The sequence below is a fragment of the Pseudochaenichthys georgianus genome, chromosome 15 (assembly GCF_902827115.2).
Source record: "Pseudochaenichthys georgianus chromosome 15, fPseGeo1.2, whole genome shotgun sequence".
In the NCBI taxonomy this organism is placed as follows: Eukaryota; Metazoa; Chordata; class Actinopteri; order Perciformes; family Channichthyidae; genus Pseudochaenichthys; species Pseudochaenichthys georgianus.
The window spans coordinates 6,754,202-6,770,524 of NC_047517.1; the positions used below are offsets into that span (position 1 = coordinate 6,754,202).

General features: G+C 41.8%; 1 protein-coding gene across 2 annotated transcripts in view; it reads right to left on the reverse strand.

The window, feature by feature from the left end:
- LOC117460150 (cilia- and flagella-associated protein 46) overlaps positions 1-16,323 on the reverse strand; it is a 158,691-nt gene that overhangs the window by 51,435 nt on the left and 90,933 nt on the right. Inside the window, exons 42-50 of one of the 2 annotated variants that reach the window (XM_034101408.1) lie at positions 13,813-13,923; positions 11,572-11,754; positions 6,234-6,407; positions 5,153-5,250; positions 4,394-4,467; positions 3,793-3,971; positions 3,176-3,282; positions 2,872-2,942; positions 1,887-2,060 (exon numbers count right to left, since the gene is read on the reverse strand). In XM_034101408.1, coding sequence (XP_033957299.1) covers positions 1,887-2,060; positions 2,872-2,942; positions 3,176-3,282; positions 3,793-3,971; positions 4,394-4,467; positions 5,153-5,250; positions 6,234-6,407; positions 11,572-11,754; positions 13,813-13,923 — 1,171 coding nt within the window. Of the gene's footprint in view, positions 1-1,886; positions 2,061-2,871; positions 2,943-3,175; positions 3,283-3,792; positions 3,972-4,393; positions 4,468-5,152; positions 5,251-6,233; positions 6,408-11,571; positions 11,755-13,812; positions 13,927-16,323 lie in introns of both variants that reach the window. The other variant, XM_034101407.1, reaches the window with a different exon arrangement.

Genomic DNA, 16,323 nt, shown 5'->3' on the forward strand with positions numbered 1-16,323 from the left:
GTCAGGATGCCCTGGCTCATTCATGGCCAGGGTGTCTTCTCTATGCCTATCCACTCCTTCCTCTGATCCTACAAACACTCCTCAGAGTGCTTCATCAGGGCCACAGGATTCTTCTGGTGGCCCCCTTCTGGCCAGCCAGGACTTGGTTCTCCCTGCTGCACAGACTCTGTTGCGGGACACCTTGCCGTCTCCCCAACAGGAAGGACCTCTTGTCTCAGCTGGAGGGTCGGATGTGGCACCCAGACCCCTGCCGCCTCCAGCTATGGGTCTGGCCACTGGCCACTGGCCTGTCAGGAGGACTATTCTCAATGCTAGGGCACCATCTACTTGTAAGCAGTATGAAAACAGGTGGAAACTGTTCTCTGACTGGTGCCAAGGGTGAAATGAGGACCCAGTACATTGCTCGGAGCCTACTACAATTGAGTTCCTGCAGTCCCTCCTGGACGACGGCCGGTGTCCCGCAACCGTCAGGGTGTATGTGGCTGCTATATCAGCTCAACACGCAAGGGTTGACAACAACACAGTGGGGAGCCATAGGCTGGTATCCCTCTTTTTAAGGGGAGCTCTGAGGCTTTGCCCCCCGAACATCCCAAGGGCTCCTACATGGGGTCACGCCGGCCAATCACAAAGCTTTGATGCGTTCAAGTGCATTATTCTGGCACAGGAAGATTATGTTATAGGACATTAACGATAAAAGAATATTGTTGTTCTATTTTTAGACACATCTCGCGATCGACTGGGACTGGGAATCTCCCCGCGACCGGTCGATCACGATCGACCGGTTGGGCATCCCTGGTATAGGTCATCCATCCAGTGCTAAGCACCGCCTCTGGCGGTCAGTAAGGATGAAATAGAACGATAGTTACGTATGTAACTACGATTCTATGAATCCTGGATGACCGCCAGAGTTCTTGGTCACTCGGAATCTCGTGTTTCAGCGAGAAGATTACATAGGACTGAACTCGATGACAACATCGGAACTTATGCCTTCCGGGGTCATACGTGGTCACACGTGACTTTGTTGATATAAATATTCGACCTGCGCATGCGCGAGACAGAAGATATTCAGTGCTAAGCACCGCTTCTGGCAGTCATCCAGGATTTATAGCACCGTAGTTACATACGTAACTATCGATTTCTTTCTTGTGATTTTAAGCTCATAGGAGACCTCCAAAAAAACCATGATTGTATTCATTTAAATAATGCAATTCATTTGTGATTTTTTAACATAAATGTTTTTTTTAAATTGATTTGAATCAGATTCAGTCCACCAAGATAAAACATCACTTTTTGTATTCCTAATCCAACAAAAACAATTGACCATATTTTACAGTAGTGAAGTACAGATGTGCAACTGTCACTGGTTTATGTGTGACCAGAACAGGATCTTCTATTTGTGGATATGGATTATTAGAACTGTCTTCCAGAAGGGTACAACTGTGCTTGTTGCTCACCTGCTCTTTGTTCCAATCACAGTTTTGGGCAATGATAACACAAAATGATAGCTCAATTTAAATCAAAAGGGAGATATTCTTAGCAGAGTGACGCTGTATATCAAATGTAAGTTCTGACAATATTGGTGAACATATTGATTGGTGTGGAACTATACTTATTTCAACTAAATGTTAGTGGTAGTTGAACAAAAAATCACTTAATCCTTTAATTTAGTAAACTTGGCAGCTGAGTCTTTTTTTTTACGGAAAGCTGGTATTTTTTTTTATGATTAATTATTAATTATGATTAATTAAAACAAAAAAAGTCTGCATAAAGTTTTGCAAAAAATAAATAATGATGGTGAACTATTTTTATGGGAATGCTAGGGAGTCCTTGGGCAGTGGCAGTGTTAAATGTAAATGTAAATGTATGTGCGAGCGTGTCTCTGGTACCTTTGTTTGGCTCTACTCGGATCAGGCGGCTGTGGAGGAGCTGCAGGGAGAAATCTCGAGACACAGAGTTCAGGCTTTCCTCCTGCAGGATGGACAAGGCTTCCAGCGGCAACTCCAGCAACTTCTTGTCTGCCAGCAACACCACATACTTCCCTGATTCTGCTGGTAACTTCACTGCACACACACACACACACACACACACACACACACACACACACACACACACACACACACACACACACACACACACACACACACACACACACACACACACACACACACACACACACACACACACACACACACACACACACACACACACACACACACACGTTTTGATTTGCATTGGCGTCCATGTTTCTGATCATAACTTGCGGGGACCACACACAAAAACAATCTGTATTGCGGAGACACATTTTTAAAAACTGATAATTATTTCTATATTTTATGATACTTGTTTTAATGTATTTGTTTTGGTGATCTTTGTATTTGTATCAATGTGATGTCTCGTTTTAACTGTAGAATGCTGAAGGGGAGTAATAAAGAGACTTTTAAACCACTTTTCTCTTGTTTCGTAAATATTATGACAACATATCTTTGTAGTAGTTTTTATTTAATCTGTTAGATGGTGCTGTACAACAACATCTAAGTACCTATTGCTAGACACCTTATGTTCATAAGAGAGTGTAAGTGTTCCAACTTATCTATCTTTGAGTGAACAATTATAAAAAAGTTTTGTGGCACTATCATCCCTACTGTGCCTTGTAAAGGTTATGTGTGTAAATCAGCGTGTATCACGTTAAATCACAGGTTCAGCAACAATTGGCCTGAGGGGGATGAATTGCAGCGTGCTTCAATAGAAAGACACTGCTGATGCGGTGCCAATAAAACAGATAGGAATCAGAGCAGATGTTGTATGTTGTTCATGTGATACATTGTAAAGATAACCACAAGGGCCTTAGGGTTTTAGATCCTCATCCTTTACCTGAGCTCCCTTTCTCTTCTTTATCTCTGGCTTTGGTCATCTCAGGGACCGGTAGTGGTGTAGTCTGCGGCCTGAGGTATGTAAGAGAAGGCAAGAATCAGTAAGGCTACACTACCTTATTACTGACAAGCGCATACTGTAAGATAGAACCAGATAGTGTGATAAAGGGTACAAAATAGTCACACTCGCTTTGTGTTAGCTTGCTGCATGCATTTGTGAACACAGATTAACAGGCATATTTTCATTTCAGAGCAGAAAACATTCCCTGTGTAGTGGACAAAATGGGGAATCTGATGAAATGTACCTTAAGCATGAGAAGTCAAACTTTGTGAGGAGTGGCTTCAAATAGTCATCCATGTTTTCTACAATCTCTCTGAAGTGAGGTCCTAACATTTCCTCTGCAGCAGCTTTCTGTAAAGGAAAACAAGAAAAAAAAATGTATGCCATCATCCTATGTGTCCAACATTGTGTTCCAAAAAACAGACCTTTGTGTGAAATGTTGATATAAAGCAATTCAATTCTTAAGTAAGGATTCCTTTGACTCTTGAACACCAAATTATATTCAGTTCATCCTTGAGTCTTGTATGCAACATTTTTGAGAAATTCCCTCAAAGCAAGCATCGATCGACAACAAGAAGAAAACATGATGCTTGCTTTCTTTTCATGTCTGAAATGTGAATTTCAATATCTGTGATGTAGTATTTATTGTTGCAGACCACTCATTTGTCTCATACACACTACATATTGAAGCAACATGATGCTTGTGTATAAAACTCAGCTGTCCCATGTCTCCCCAGCAAGCAAGGAGAGACATGATAATAATAACAACAACAACAGTGGAGTGAGCCAATTCATGAGGCTTGCAGTGGATAGATAATGTTAATAGAGTGAAAGAAGAGCAGAGGTCTCAACAAGACGTACACGGGGAAACACACGATGCTCCTCCGAGGGCTGTGGTCTTCCCTCAGCAGCGTGCCAACAGGCGTGCTTGAGGAGGCCGTGTCTCATCTCCTGGTCGAAGGCCCGGATCTGCTCCCTCAGCGCCAGCAGAGCCCGGGGGCAGACCGAAACCTTCGCCACCTTAGAGCACGTCAGGCTACCTGAAACAACAGGATTATTGACACTCAATCAGCCCTGCATACTCAAAGACAAACCTTGTAATTGGTCCCAATGAGCACTGCCTCCCTCTTCTTCTGGACCTTTTGTAAGACTAGTCCGAGGAGAGGTCGTGCGAGCAGGTGATACGGTATGCAAATAGAATGACTTATGCAAGCCGGTTTTTAGGCCAGTTCCAAAGAAGTACAATTGGGCTGATTTTGATATTGGGCATTTCTCGTCTTCATTAAATCTGAACTTTTCTTCTGACTTGCAGATAAATGTTACATGGGAATGAAACTTAAATGCTATAAACAGATATGCAGTTAACACTGTTTGAAATAGCTCGCATCTCTCACAAAAGTGGGAAGTCTGAAAGTGCTTTGTATTGTGAACATAGGTCTAAAAAAAATGCACAATCTCTAACCTGTTCCTTGCGTCGTCTTTCCCTTTTGATTTGGAGCTCTGTTCATCTCATAGAAGGCACCAAAAAGTTCTGACCTAAATACAAAAAAAACAAAAGGACTTTCTTTAACCTTTAACTGTATATAATTATGTTAGAAAAAAATTAAAATGCATACCATCTTCATTCACAAGTACATACAAATGTAAACAATCAGCCCTCTAGTGGCAGGTGTACCAAACAGCTTCACATATGTATTACTTATTCATTTCAACCTATTGAGACATTTGACCTGCTGTACTTTTTTACTCAGGTACCATTAAGGGTGGGGCAGGTAAGTTTGGAGAAACCAGCTCGAGTGCGCTAGATTTTGCCGGAAAAGATCTGCCACTTCCTTACAGAGCCCCTCCTCCAACACACACAAATGCTCACATGACCAATGAGGGCACAAGATAAGTTTGGGCACAGATGGAAGGCTGACAGGCAGGTAGGCCATCCAGTTATTTTAGCCGGGTCGGCTAAAATGATTGGTCGTGCTTTGTACAGTACTACGGCTTCCACAGATGAAATGTTTTCATGGATTTTCTGTCAAAGCACTTAAGATAGTCATTGCTATCGGGATGTTAAGAGTATTCCATGGAATATAACAAAAAGTGTTTCTCGAGCCGGTTTCTCAAACTTACCTACCCCACCTTTAAACTGTCAAATAAGGAACCATTGACAACAGGGAAAAGAAAGGGGAATAGTGATATAGAAAGCAGACAATAACAAATTAAACATTACCCATCTTCTGAGTGCTGAAGCAGCACAATGTTCAGGTTGGGTGGAAGCTCTGCGAGGATATGAAGGTGGCCGGGGTAGATGGTCAGGTGGCTGAAGGCCTGCAGACCAGAAATGTATTTCATGATCACAAAGTTCACCGTACATTATATGAATCTTAAAATGCTTAGAAGTTCAGTTCAGAACATAAAATAAAAAATGTTCACAGGAGAAACATCATAAGAGATACAGTATGCAAACACCATTTTGTTGTAGTATTTGGAACATATGTCTAGATTTGTTGTTAAAATGTCTGTAGTGTGTAAAGATACCGATTAATTTTCCATAGCAATATATTTTTTAATCTCTAAAAATCACTGCCTATGTTAGATTGAATTTTTAGACATTATGTTGTCATTTTATCAATCTGTAGCATTCTATGCCAACCAATAGAGAATCAGGTGCTTTTCTACAATGTTTGAGCATTGCTGTCATTAAGTTCCTGTTTGGTATTTACAGGAAACGTATACATTATACCACGAACAGAACGAAGAAAAGTTGCAGAATATCAGTTGGTTAAAAAAAGAGTAAGAATGATTTAGAAAATCTATCAAGTTAAAAAGTTACAAATGTAAACTTAAAGTCTAATATTTACATTAGTGGCTGCTTCCTAAATTCCATACTTCCAGAGCTTTTGCAGTTATTGCATGTTGCCGAATTGTGGCACTATTACATTGAAAAAATATGTTCACAGAAAGAATGACAGACAGACAGATACACATTGTTGTTGTCGCTCTTAATAATATATATATATATTTTTTAAATACTGTTTTTAATGAAGTACCAATATGCAGAGTCAAGCTGTGTGTGTGGTCGTATGTGTGAGTACACAAGGACTCTGTGTGCTCACACATCTAGGATCCCTCTGTTACATGTTGTATTTTAAAAGTAATTGTGTTTGAAGCTCCAGTACTTTGGTTTGAGGAGTGAGTTCAGAGCAAAGGCCATAACAGTACCGATTGTGTGTATCTTATCTAGGGAATAAACAAAGCTGAGTATGACAGGCTCCATTAATCTTTAGAGAGGGGGTTTGGTGACCCCATACCTTGGAGAGGCTATTGAGGGAGTCCTGCACTCCCTTCAGCATGCTGCTGGGCCTCTCCTCCTGAGAGAGGAGCAGCATCCTGTGAAGGTTGAGCAGAGCAGAGAACTGGGACACACCGGAGCCAGAACAGGCACAGCCTAGGACCTCAGCCACGGAGGCAACAGTGCAGCAGCTCTGGGAGAACAATAGAAGAGTGATGAAGGAGCTGTTAGTAATAGTAAGAATTACAGCAGGGCGGTCCTGAGGAGAACCATTAAGTACATGAAGATGAATTGTGGCTACTGCATGGAATTGTGTTGTTCCTGGAGCCACCTGCGTTTTGGAGGTTATAGCAAAGTATAAAAAGAACTCTGAACAAGCCCTTTTTTGGGTAATTACACACTATAACAAATTATTAAAGTCTTATGACAAAACCAGGAAAACATGCAAACCAGACTGTTGCAGCTGTCAATCACAAGGTAACCCCCCACCTTGGTTTGTCGTCTATTTTACTTTAAATGTGATCATCATTTCAAAATGAACTCATGCATTTAATAATAATACATTTTATTTCTATAGCGCTTTTCTTGAACCCAAAGACGCTTTACATTTGGGAGGGAGGGTAGACAAACAAAACAAAAACAAAGCCAAAAAGAAACACAGAAACAAAACAAAACAGAAAAGCAGTCAGGAGGAAGTTGGTTGAGAAGGGGGGGGGGGGGCTTATGGATACAGAGTTGAAGAGGTGGGTTTTGAGGCGGGACTGGAACAGGGTGAGGGACTCAGACTCACGGAGGTCTTGGGGGAGGGAGTTCCAGAGCTTCGGGGCTGCCACAGAGAAGACTCTGTCCCCGAAGCTCCGGAGTTTGGCCTTGGGGATGGAAAGCAAACCGGCTGAGGTGGATCTGAGGGATGGGGGTGGTTGGTAGAGGATGAGGAGGTCAGTGAGGGGGGGGGGGGCAGATGGTGGAGGGCTTTGAAAGTGAGGACCAGGAGTTTATAATGGATGCGGTGTGAAACGGGGAGCCAGTGGAGTTATTTGAGGACCGGGGTGATGTGATGCCATGATTTGTTGTGGGTGGGTGGGTGGGTGAAAATGGGGGATGTTGGCTTATCTGGCACCCACAGCTTACAGCCAAAGTGCGAGTGAGCGTGGGAGCGAGCGAGGGTGCACCGGTATGCACTATTGCTATTGTTATTAGCATCTGGTGCTAGCTGCTCTAACGGAAGAAGAAGATGTTTCTACAATGATGTGGAGGGAGAGTCCTCTCCAGGCAGACTGAGAGGCTGATAACTACAGCTCAGTGAGGTAAAGGACTCTGAGTGTTTAGATAGTTCACTTTAGTCTAAGTTATCTCAGTGGGTCTCAAACGTTTTGATCACAATTTATGTAAACACATATTTCCAAGGTACTCCTTTATAATTATTGGGATAAAACAGGTTTGAAATCATTCCAATGTATACTATAAGACAGTAAACCAGACATATCGTTTTAAACTGGAGAGATAACAAAATATGCATAAATAAAATGGTAAAATAACATATGAATGAACAACAAAAATAAAATACATTTCATGTATGTGTTATTGGCTATGGTAGGTTATTGTTTATGTTCACATACTTATTTAATTATTAAAATGTAAACCGATCTTTTTCATATGGGTGTTTAGAGTTGTACCCCCTAGATCTAGTCTCTAGTAATTCTGCTTAAAGTGCACCAGATTGAAGCATTTTACTTCAAAATGTTCAAACATTTCTTCCCGGTATGCCTGAGAAGGCAGATATGCTTGTTTTTCTCAACAAGTGTTTTTAAATGGGGGGGTTCCTTTAAAAGTTGGACTGTTGCACTGTTGTAGCTTCAGTGGTTCTCAGGTTACAGTTACATAGCAGTGAATATAAACAGACTGATTAATGTGAATATTACTTTAAACTAACCTGTGTAAAAGTTTCTCGAATACATGTAATTGTTTTGGTGGAAGAAGCATGTATAATTTTTTTACCCTGCCCCTCAAAGAATCGGAATTGAGAACCGTTAAGAACCGGAATCGAAAAGTAGAATCGTAATCGAAATCAGAATCGTGGAAATTCAAACGATACCCAACCCTAGGCGTCTGGCGGCTGCGTTCTGGACACGCTGGAGTCTATTGAGGGATGTAGTGCTGATGCCGTAGAGGAGTGAGTTGCAATAGTCAAGGCGGGAGGAGATGAAGGCGTGAATGAGTCGCTCAGCTGCAGGGCGGTTGAGAGAGGGACGGAGTTTGGCAATATTGCGGAGATGGAAAAATTAGGTTTTTACAACTTGACGGATGTGGGGCTCGAGGGAGAGGGTGGCGTCAAATATAACGCCAAGGTTGCGTGCCTGGGTGGAGGGGGAAACAGTGGTGCCATCAATGGTGACTGTCAGGTTTGGGGTTTTGCTGAGGGTGGATTTGGAGCAGATGAGGAGGAGTTCAGTTTTATTGCTGTTGAGTTTGAGGAAGTTGTGTTGCATCCAGGATTTTATTGCAGTCTGACAGGATTCGATGTGGGTGAGGGGGGGGGGGGGGGGGTTGTGGGGGGATTTGGTGCTGAGGTAAATCTGTGTATCGTCAGCGTAACAGTGAAAGTCCAGGTTGTATTGGCAGATAATCTGACCAAGGGGGAGGATGTAGATGATGAAGAGGAGGGGGCCGAGTACTGAACCTTGGGGAACACCTTGGGTGACTGAAGCTGTGGCAGAGGACTGGTTGTTGAGGGAGATGAAGTGGGATCTGTCGGAGAGGTAGGACTGGAGCAACCTGAGTGCAGTACTTTCGATACCATTGTCCTGGAGTCGGGTAAACAGGATGTTGTGGCTCACGGTATCGAAGGCTGCACTCAGGTCGAGGAGGATGAGGATGTTGAGGGAACCGGTGTCAGCAGAGGTGAGGAGGTCATTGAGTACTTTGATGAGTGCCGTTTCTATGCTGTGGTGGGGACGAAAACCAGACCGAAGGGGTTCAAAAAGCTGGTTGGTTTGGAGATGGCGGTGGAGTTGTTTGGAGATGATGCGTTCTATTGTTTTTGAGAGAAATGGGAGGTTGGAGATGGGACGGTAATTACTGAGGGAGGAGGGATCCAGACCGGGTTTCTTGAGGATGGGAGTGACAGCAGCAGTTTTGAAGGCAGAGGGAACGGTTCCTTGGGACATGGAGGAATTGAAAAGGTTGACAAGGTAGGGGCAGAGGACGGGGAGGCAGGACTTCAGTAGTGGGGTGGGTAGAGGGTCAAGCGAGCAGGTTGTGGGTTTGGAGGAGCTGATCAGTTTGAGTATTTCAGGGGGGGGTAACCAGAGTGAACTGGGAGAGGCAGCCGCTGGGAGGAGGGCTTTGAGTCCATAAACGGATTACAAATGTTTTTATAGAGGTAATAAATCAAATGATAAGGTCCTTTTCTCACATGCAGTCAGACAGTGGCAGCATATGGACCCCTGTTTTATACACTGTACTCTGGTTAAGACTTTCTACAGTGTAGGTGGGCATAAAAGTGATAAGATCATCATGTCTTTTTTATACATTACACAAACCCAGCATACTCTAGTCTAGACTGCTCTTGTAAAGGTCTTTAACGACATCCACTTAAACACAGACAGTGGCAGAACTTCAGTGTTAGTATTATTAGATCTCAGTGCTGCGTTTGACACTGTTGACCACAGCATATTACTAGACCGACTGGAAAACTGGGTGGGACTTTCGGAAACAGTTCTAAATTGGTTTAAATCCTACTTAAAGGATAGAAACAACTTTGTTTCTATAGGTAAATACACATCTGAGTTGACAAATATGACATGTGGGGTACCTCAAGGCTCCATCTTGGGGCCTCTTCTCTTTAACATCTACATGCTACCACTGGCTCAGATAATGAAGAACAACAAAATAAGTTACCATAGCTATGCAGATGACACACAAATGTACGTAACAATTTCACCAGGAGACTATGCTCCAATTCAAACACTGAGTAAGTGCATTGAACAAATCAATGACTGGATGTGTCAGAACTTTCTCCAATTAAACAAAGATAAAACTGAGGTAATGGTCTTTGGAGCCAAGGCAGAACGTTTAAAAGTTAGCGCTGAGCTTCAGTCTGCAATGTTCAAACCAACAGATAAAGCCAGGAATCTAGGTGTAGTCATGGACTCTGACCTGAGTTTCAACAGTCACATTAAAACAGTTACTAAATCAGCCTACTATCACCTAAAGAATATATCTAGGATTAAAAGACTAATGTCACAGCAGGATTTGGAAAAACTTGTCCATGCCTTTATCTTCAGTAGACTCGACTACTGCAATGGTGTCTTCACAGGTCTCACTAAAAAATCTATTAGAAAGCTGCAGCTGATTCAGAACGCCGCTGCTCGAGTCCTCACTAACACTAAGAAAGTGGACCACATCACTCCTGTTCTGAAGTCTTTACACTGGCTTCCTGTGTGTCAAAGAATAGATTTCAAAATATTGATGCTGGTTTATAAAGCACTGAATGGTTTAGGCCCAAAATACATTAATGACCTCCTGCTAAACTATGAACCATCCAGATCTCTCAGGTCTTCAGGGACTGGTCAGCTTACTGTCCCCAGAGTCAGAACTAAACATGGTAAAGCAGCGTTCAGTTATTATGCTCCAAATATCTGGAACAAACTCCCAGAAACCTGCAGGTCCGCTGCAACTCTTACTACTTTTAAATCCAGGCTGAAGACTTTTCTTTTTGTCTCTGCTTTTAATTGAACTTTTCATATCTTAAACTGCACTGTAACTTTTATCCATGTACTTTTTCTAAACGTAATTAAACTCCATGACATTTATGAGAGGGACTGCTCGAAAGCAGAGATATTTGGAATATCTGGCATCGACGGATGAAAAATAGTGTTTTGGTAACACGGAGTGTTTTGGTAACACTTTAAAGACTTTGTTATGGAAGCAAAGCAGGGGAGGGGGTGTGTACAGCCTCCTGAGGGTCCGATTGTGGATGTCATGCGAGCAAAATATGGTGAAGAAAGTCTGTCTAAATTAAATCATATTTTAGACTGCACTGTAACTTTTATCCATGTATTTTTCCTTAATGTTTATTTTATTAGCACTGTAACTTTTTCTTGTAATGTTTAATTGAACTATTCATATTTTAGACTGCACTGTAACTTTTATCCATGTATTTTTCCTTAATGTTTATTTTATTAGCTTTTCTTTTTTAATGCTTAATGTCTTTCATTTCTTTTTTGTAAAGCACTTTGAATTACCCTGCGTCGAAAAGTGCTGTATAAATAAACTTGCCTTGCCTTGCCTTGCCTAGACAATGCCTGCAAATTAAGGAGATTATTTAAAATATGATATGATCTAATGCACAGTACCTGAAACAGGGCCAGATATTGACCTGCCTCTGCAGGGTCAGACTGGCCATGACACTCCAGCATGTTGAGAGAGGCTTCAGCCAGGATGGGGGGTGGCAGCTGGTGCTGGAGACACAGGCTGACGGCTTCAGTCAGCGCCTGACTGGCCTGAGCCAAGAGCTGCTGGGCCCGCCGCCTCCTCTGCTGATATGTAGAGAGCAGAAACACACATACAGTATAGGCGGATTGGCATCCCAGTTCAATAAGTCTGCATCTTGATCAATCAAACATAAGCACTTACAGTTCAGATACATCCTGGTTATACTGCGTGTAAATGACAATATCATTAATAAACAGTACACTTTTTACAAGTTATAACATTAAAGAAAGAAAAAGGCTTTTGGTGATCCTTGTTTAAAGTCTCTTAATTGAACAGGTGATAAAAGCTGCGCACGTGGGGGAAATAAAGTTTTGCCAGGTTTGAAGAAAAAATTATGTTTTGCCTATCTGTTTTACTCCTGAACGGCCAAGTTGCAGAGAAGGCGATAAAACCTCAAATGTCCTGGGTTCAGTCTGTCCTCTGTCAAATGAAGGCACAAATGCATACACTTTTTTCACCTGTCTTTTACTTAGTAAATGTATCACTAGATTTATATATATTTGTTCTCACTTGGCTTCTGGGGCATGCAAATACTCTGTATCTAAACTCTCTCCACTCAAAATCATTGTTTTTTATTTTTGTTCTATTCTGTGTTAAGACTTTATTCTCATACACATACAGTCTTTGCAGGAGAAAAACCCACTGTCCTATTTTCGTATAAAAAGTACATGCCAACATTCAGCTGCAGCTAATAGGAGGCTTACTCTTGATTTAGAGAGCTTTCTGTTTTCTTGCAGTGTGTCCTACTGTAGGTAAGAGCAAAGGAATCTTAAAAAGACAGTAACTCAATCAGACTGCTGAGGCCTTGTTAACTTCTATTAAGCTTAAACATGTTCTTTTACTCTCAGAGAGGACTGTGGGTTTGCACCAAACTTTTGGCACTGGAATTATATTAAAAAGTAATTTATTCACATTAGTGGTGGAATGCAGTACAATAAGTACATTAAGAACATTAACTCTAGTATTGAACTGAGTAAAATAAATGTAGGAAACTGTTCTTAACTGAAGTATTTCCATGTTATGCTACTTTACTCAATTACTCCACTAAATTCATACACATTTTTTTCCTAATTATAATATATTTGATTTTGACTGTTCTATATGCTGTTGGGTGTAAAGAAATTCAAATCCAACTTTAAATATCTACATCAGTGATATGAATCCAGAAACTTCATATACAAAAGGAAAACACAGAAACAATTCTGCACAAGCATACCTTTGCTTTAAATATAAAATATGTAATTTTGCCACTAGGGGGCTCTCAATTTAAAGAACAACAAATGGCAGCATAGTTGATCATGGGAGTTTGTCATTGCATCGACTTCTCGATGCAATGCAACTTCATATTTTATGAACTCTTACCTTGGAGCCGTATTACCAACCAAGGTCCTTTCTCCTCCAAAACAAACAGAACCGTTAAGTAAAACTTGTAAAACACTATATAAATGTTAAAAATCTATGTATTAAATGAGCTACAGGCTAAGTGTGTTAAGCTTGATAACTTAAGACATGTTCAACAGCATTTTACCAGGAGCTAAATTATCCAGAGAGGTAGAAAGTACATTTTTTAAAGATTAAAAGGCATAGAATGTTTTAATATATGGACCAATATGTAAAGAGTATGTTGATAGTTCATTTCTTTACTTAAAGCTATCAAGTATGCTATTAAAGCTGGTAATTCTTTTGGAATCAATATATGAACTTATTAAAGCTTATTTTGAGATATATTTGGAACAGGATTGCCTTTTCAGTATCACTGCCAGATACAGTGATATTGTCTTATTTAGATATGATTTAAATGTGATGATACATTTAGTTTCATAACACTTTGTCGCATGGCCCAAGTATACCTTTCAACACAACTGGATCTTACTTAATATTCCCAAATGTTGCCACTTAAATAATACATTACTCCTTTTTACTCTGCGCCGGGTTTGATGTGGACAGCGGATCTCTGTGCGCTGACTTGCAATTTGAGAACTATGCAGAGTGCCCAGAGATGTACCTCAGGGGGGATTCAAGATGTGAGGGGAACCTGAGTATAAACACCTCAGATTAGAGATGAGTCAGAGGAGATGGGTCACTTGTCAGGAGGTATGTACCTGCAGCTCAGCACTGTTGGCAGGCGTCACCCTCTGCTTTCTTCTGCTTGACTCTCCGTCTTCCTCTGAATTCTGCTCCGCGGGAACGGCTTTAGGGTCAGACCGGGCCTCCTTCTGAACAAAGTTAGTTCAAGATCACAGAACAATGAGCGTGATTAGCATGAAATCCCCTTGTGATCACAGAGCACGAAGACATTGAGCTTCCCTGTCTTCAATTATGTAAGCAGACATCCATCTCACTAATCACCGTGAGCTTCTCACCCAGTGCAGAAACTTTTTCCTGGTTATTTTGTCCATTAAAAGGTGTATCAGGGTATATGCAGGAACCCTGAAGTCAAATTTAATACCTTTTAAGACCTTTTTTAAGACCCTTTCCATTCATTTTAAGACCTCATCGCAACTTCGAGTTCTAACCGGTTACATTGGCGACACACTTTACCTCACATTTACTATATTGATTGTAAGATAGCACAACTAAACAGAGTGCAGACAGACTACTGAAGCCTCCTCTCCACATGAACTTCAACCTGTGAAGGTCAGGTTTAATGCAGTATGCTGCTTTGTTGCTTCTGTACTCTGTGCTCTTTCATTCCAGTACAACTCCTCAGAAACCAGTAGAAACCAGTATTTGACCAATAAACAAAACAATTGACAAAACTTTGAACTATGAAATATATTAAACTTTGGTGAGCTTCAGCGGGGTAATGCCATATAGGAGCTCCCTCACAAATACCCAGGGGTTACATTGGGCTGGGGCTGTCCGGGGCTAAGCCCGGCACATAGGACGATGCTCTGACGTCATCACCCTCACACATTTGTCATATGTTTACAAAAAACGATATATATGTTAAGACTTTTCTCGTTCTTAATGTAGACTATATTTAGGGTCGATATGTGTTGACCTTACTTTAAAATAGCAGATCTCTGTGACCGGATATAGTTTGGCTTAGACCCCGGCCCCACGAGGACGCATACAGTAAAACACATACGCAAACGCAAAAAAGTATTCCGTTCACACGCATTCGATTCATTAACGTGTCCGTTCACACTAGACCGGTGGAAATGCTGGAAACGCTGTAGTACATATGCCAGGCCTGTAAGTGGCGCTGCTGCCGCCACAAAATACACCAAAAGCAGCAAAGAAGACCCTCCATGACACATGGTTGTCATGGTTGCCCTTATGTTCATTCTGCGCGGTGGACGGCGCGTTCTCCTGCTGTATATCTCTCAGGTAGTCCACCAGCAGAGATATAGAGAGGGAGCGAGCTGTCCCTGCGCCTATGGGTCAGCTTCCCCTGGGAGCATTTCCCCTTCGACTAGTTTTGTTTTTACTAAGGACCAGAGCTTGAAACTAAATATTATTAAACGCTGCCATTTGAATCGATAACGTTTAACAGATGGGCGCTGTTTGGGGCGTTACCAGGGGCGGCGGGTGCTGTAGGCTAGGGAAGGCTAAGCCTTCCCAAATATTTGTGTAACTGCATCCTGGTAAAATACAAATATAATGTCTAATGTGTGTCTCTTTGACATTAGCGCTGCAATGCAGCCACCTGTGCCCTGTACGAAGCCAGTTCAACATACCCTGGATACGTTTGAGTTATCTTAACTAACCCTAACAAACGAGATCTCGCTCCGCGGTCCTACGACGCTGGTTATCAACTCGGTAAATCAAGCCAGGGTTTCTCTCACCAGCTGAGAGCGCGTTCACGTGAAAGGGGTGGGGTTAGCTACATTTGACCAATCACAAACAAGGACAAGTGTACTGACAGCGCAACATCATACTTCATTAATGAAAAGTAAACTAATATTAGACACATATGAACTTTAAACATCCATGATGACTTAAACATATAATCCAGGATACAAGCCACATAGTTGCACCTGCAAGGAGAATACAGAACAACTCGTTAAAAAATAAACTACCGAGTGTTTGAAAGCGTACAACAGTTTTATGATACTGCCCCATCTAAGACACGAGGGGATCTGACTTTATTACATTTTAGTTGAGTGTTTCGTCAACTTAATGTGTTGCTTAAAATAATACGTCTGCATACAGTATATGTGACAATGTAACTAAGTGTTGCACGGCCAGATACGGCTCGAGAAGCTGACTCAGATAAGGAAATATTGTGATATCGATGTGAGATCGATGATCTGATTGATGATGTGATATGAATGATAATTGCGACACGTCGGCGTCTCCCCTGCATACGGCAGTTAAAACTGTATTTCCTTTTTCCTGTAATGTGACTTGATAGATTTAAACTCCGCACACTGAGCTCTGATCGGTCAGCAGGCGGTGCTTTCACTGAGTTGATCTCTTTTCTATAGACGCCGGAGGCGGGCAGCGTAAGGTGAAAAAAAGTTATTTAGCCTTCCCAAACCTGAGCCTCACGCGCCGCCTATGCAACCCAGTCTCACGGCATTTCGTGTTCACCAACACGATTTTTAATCTATTGATTCGTGTTCACCATCACGATTTGCCCCTTTTTTTCGTGTTGCACAGCACGA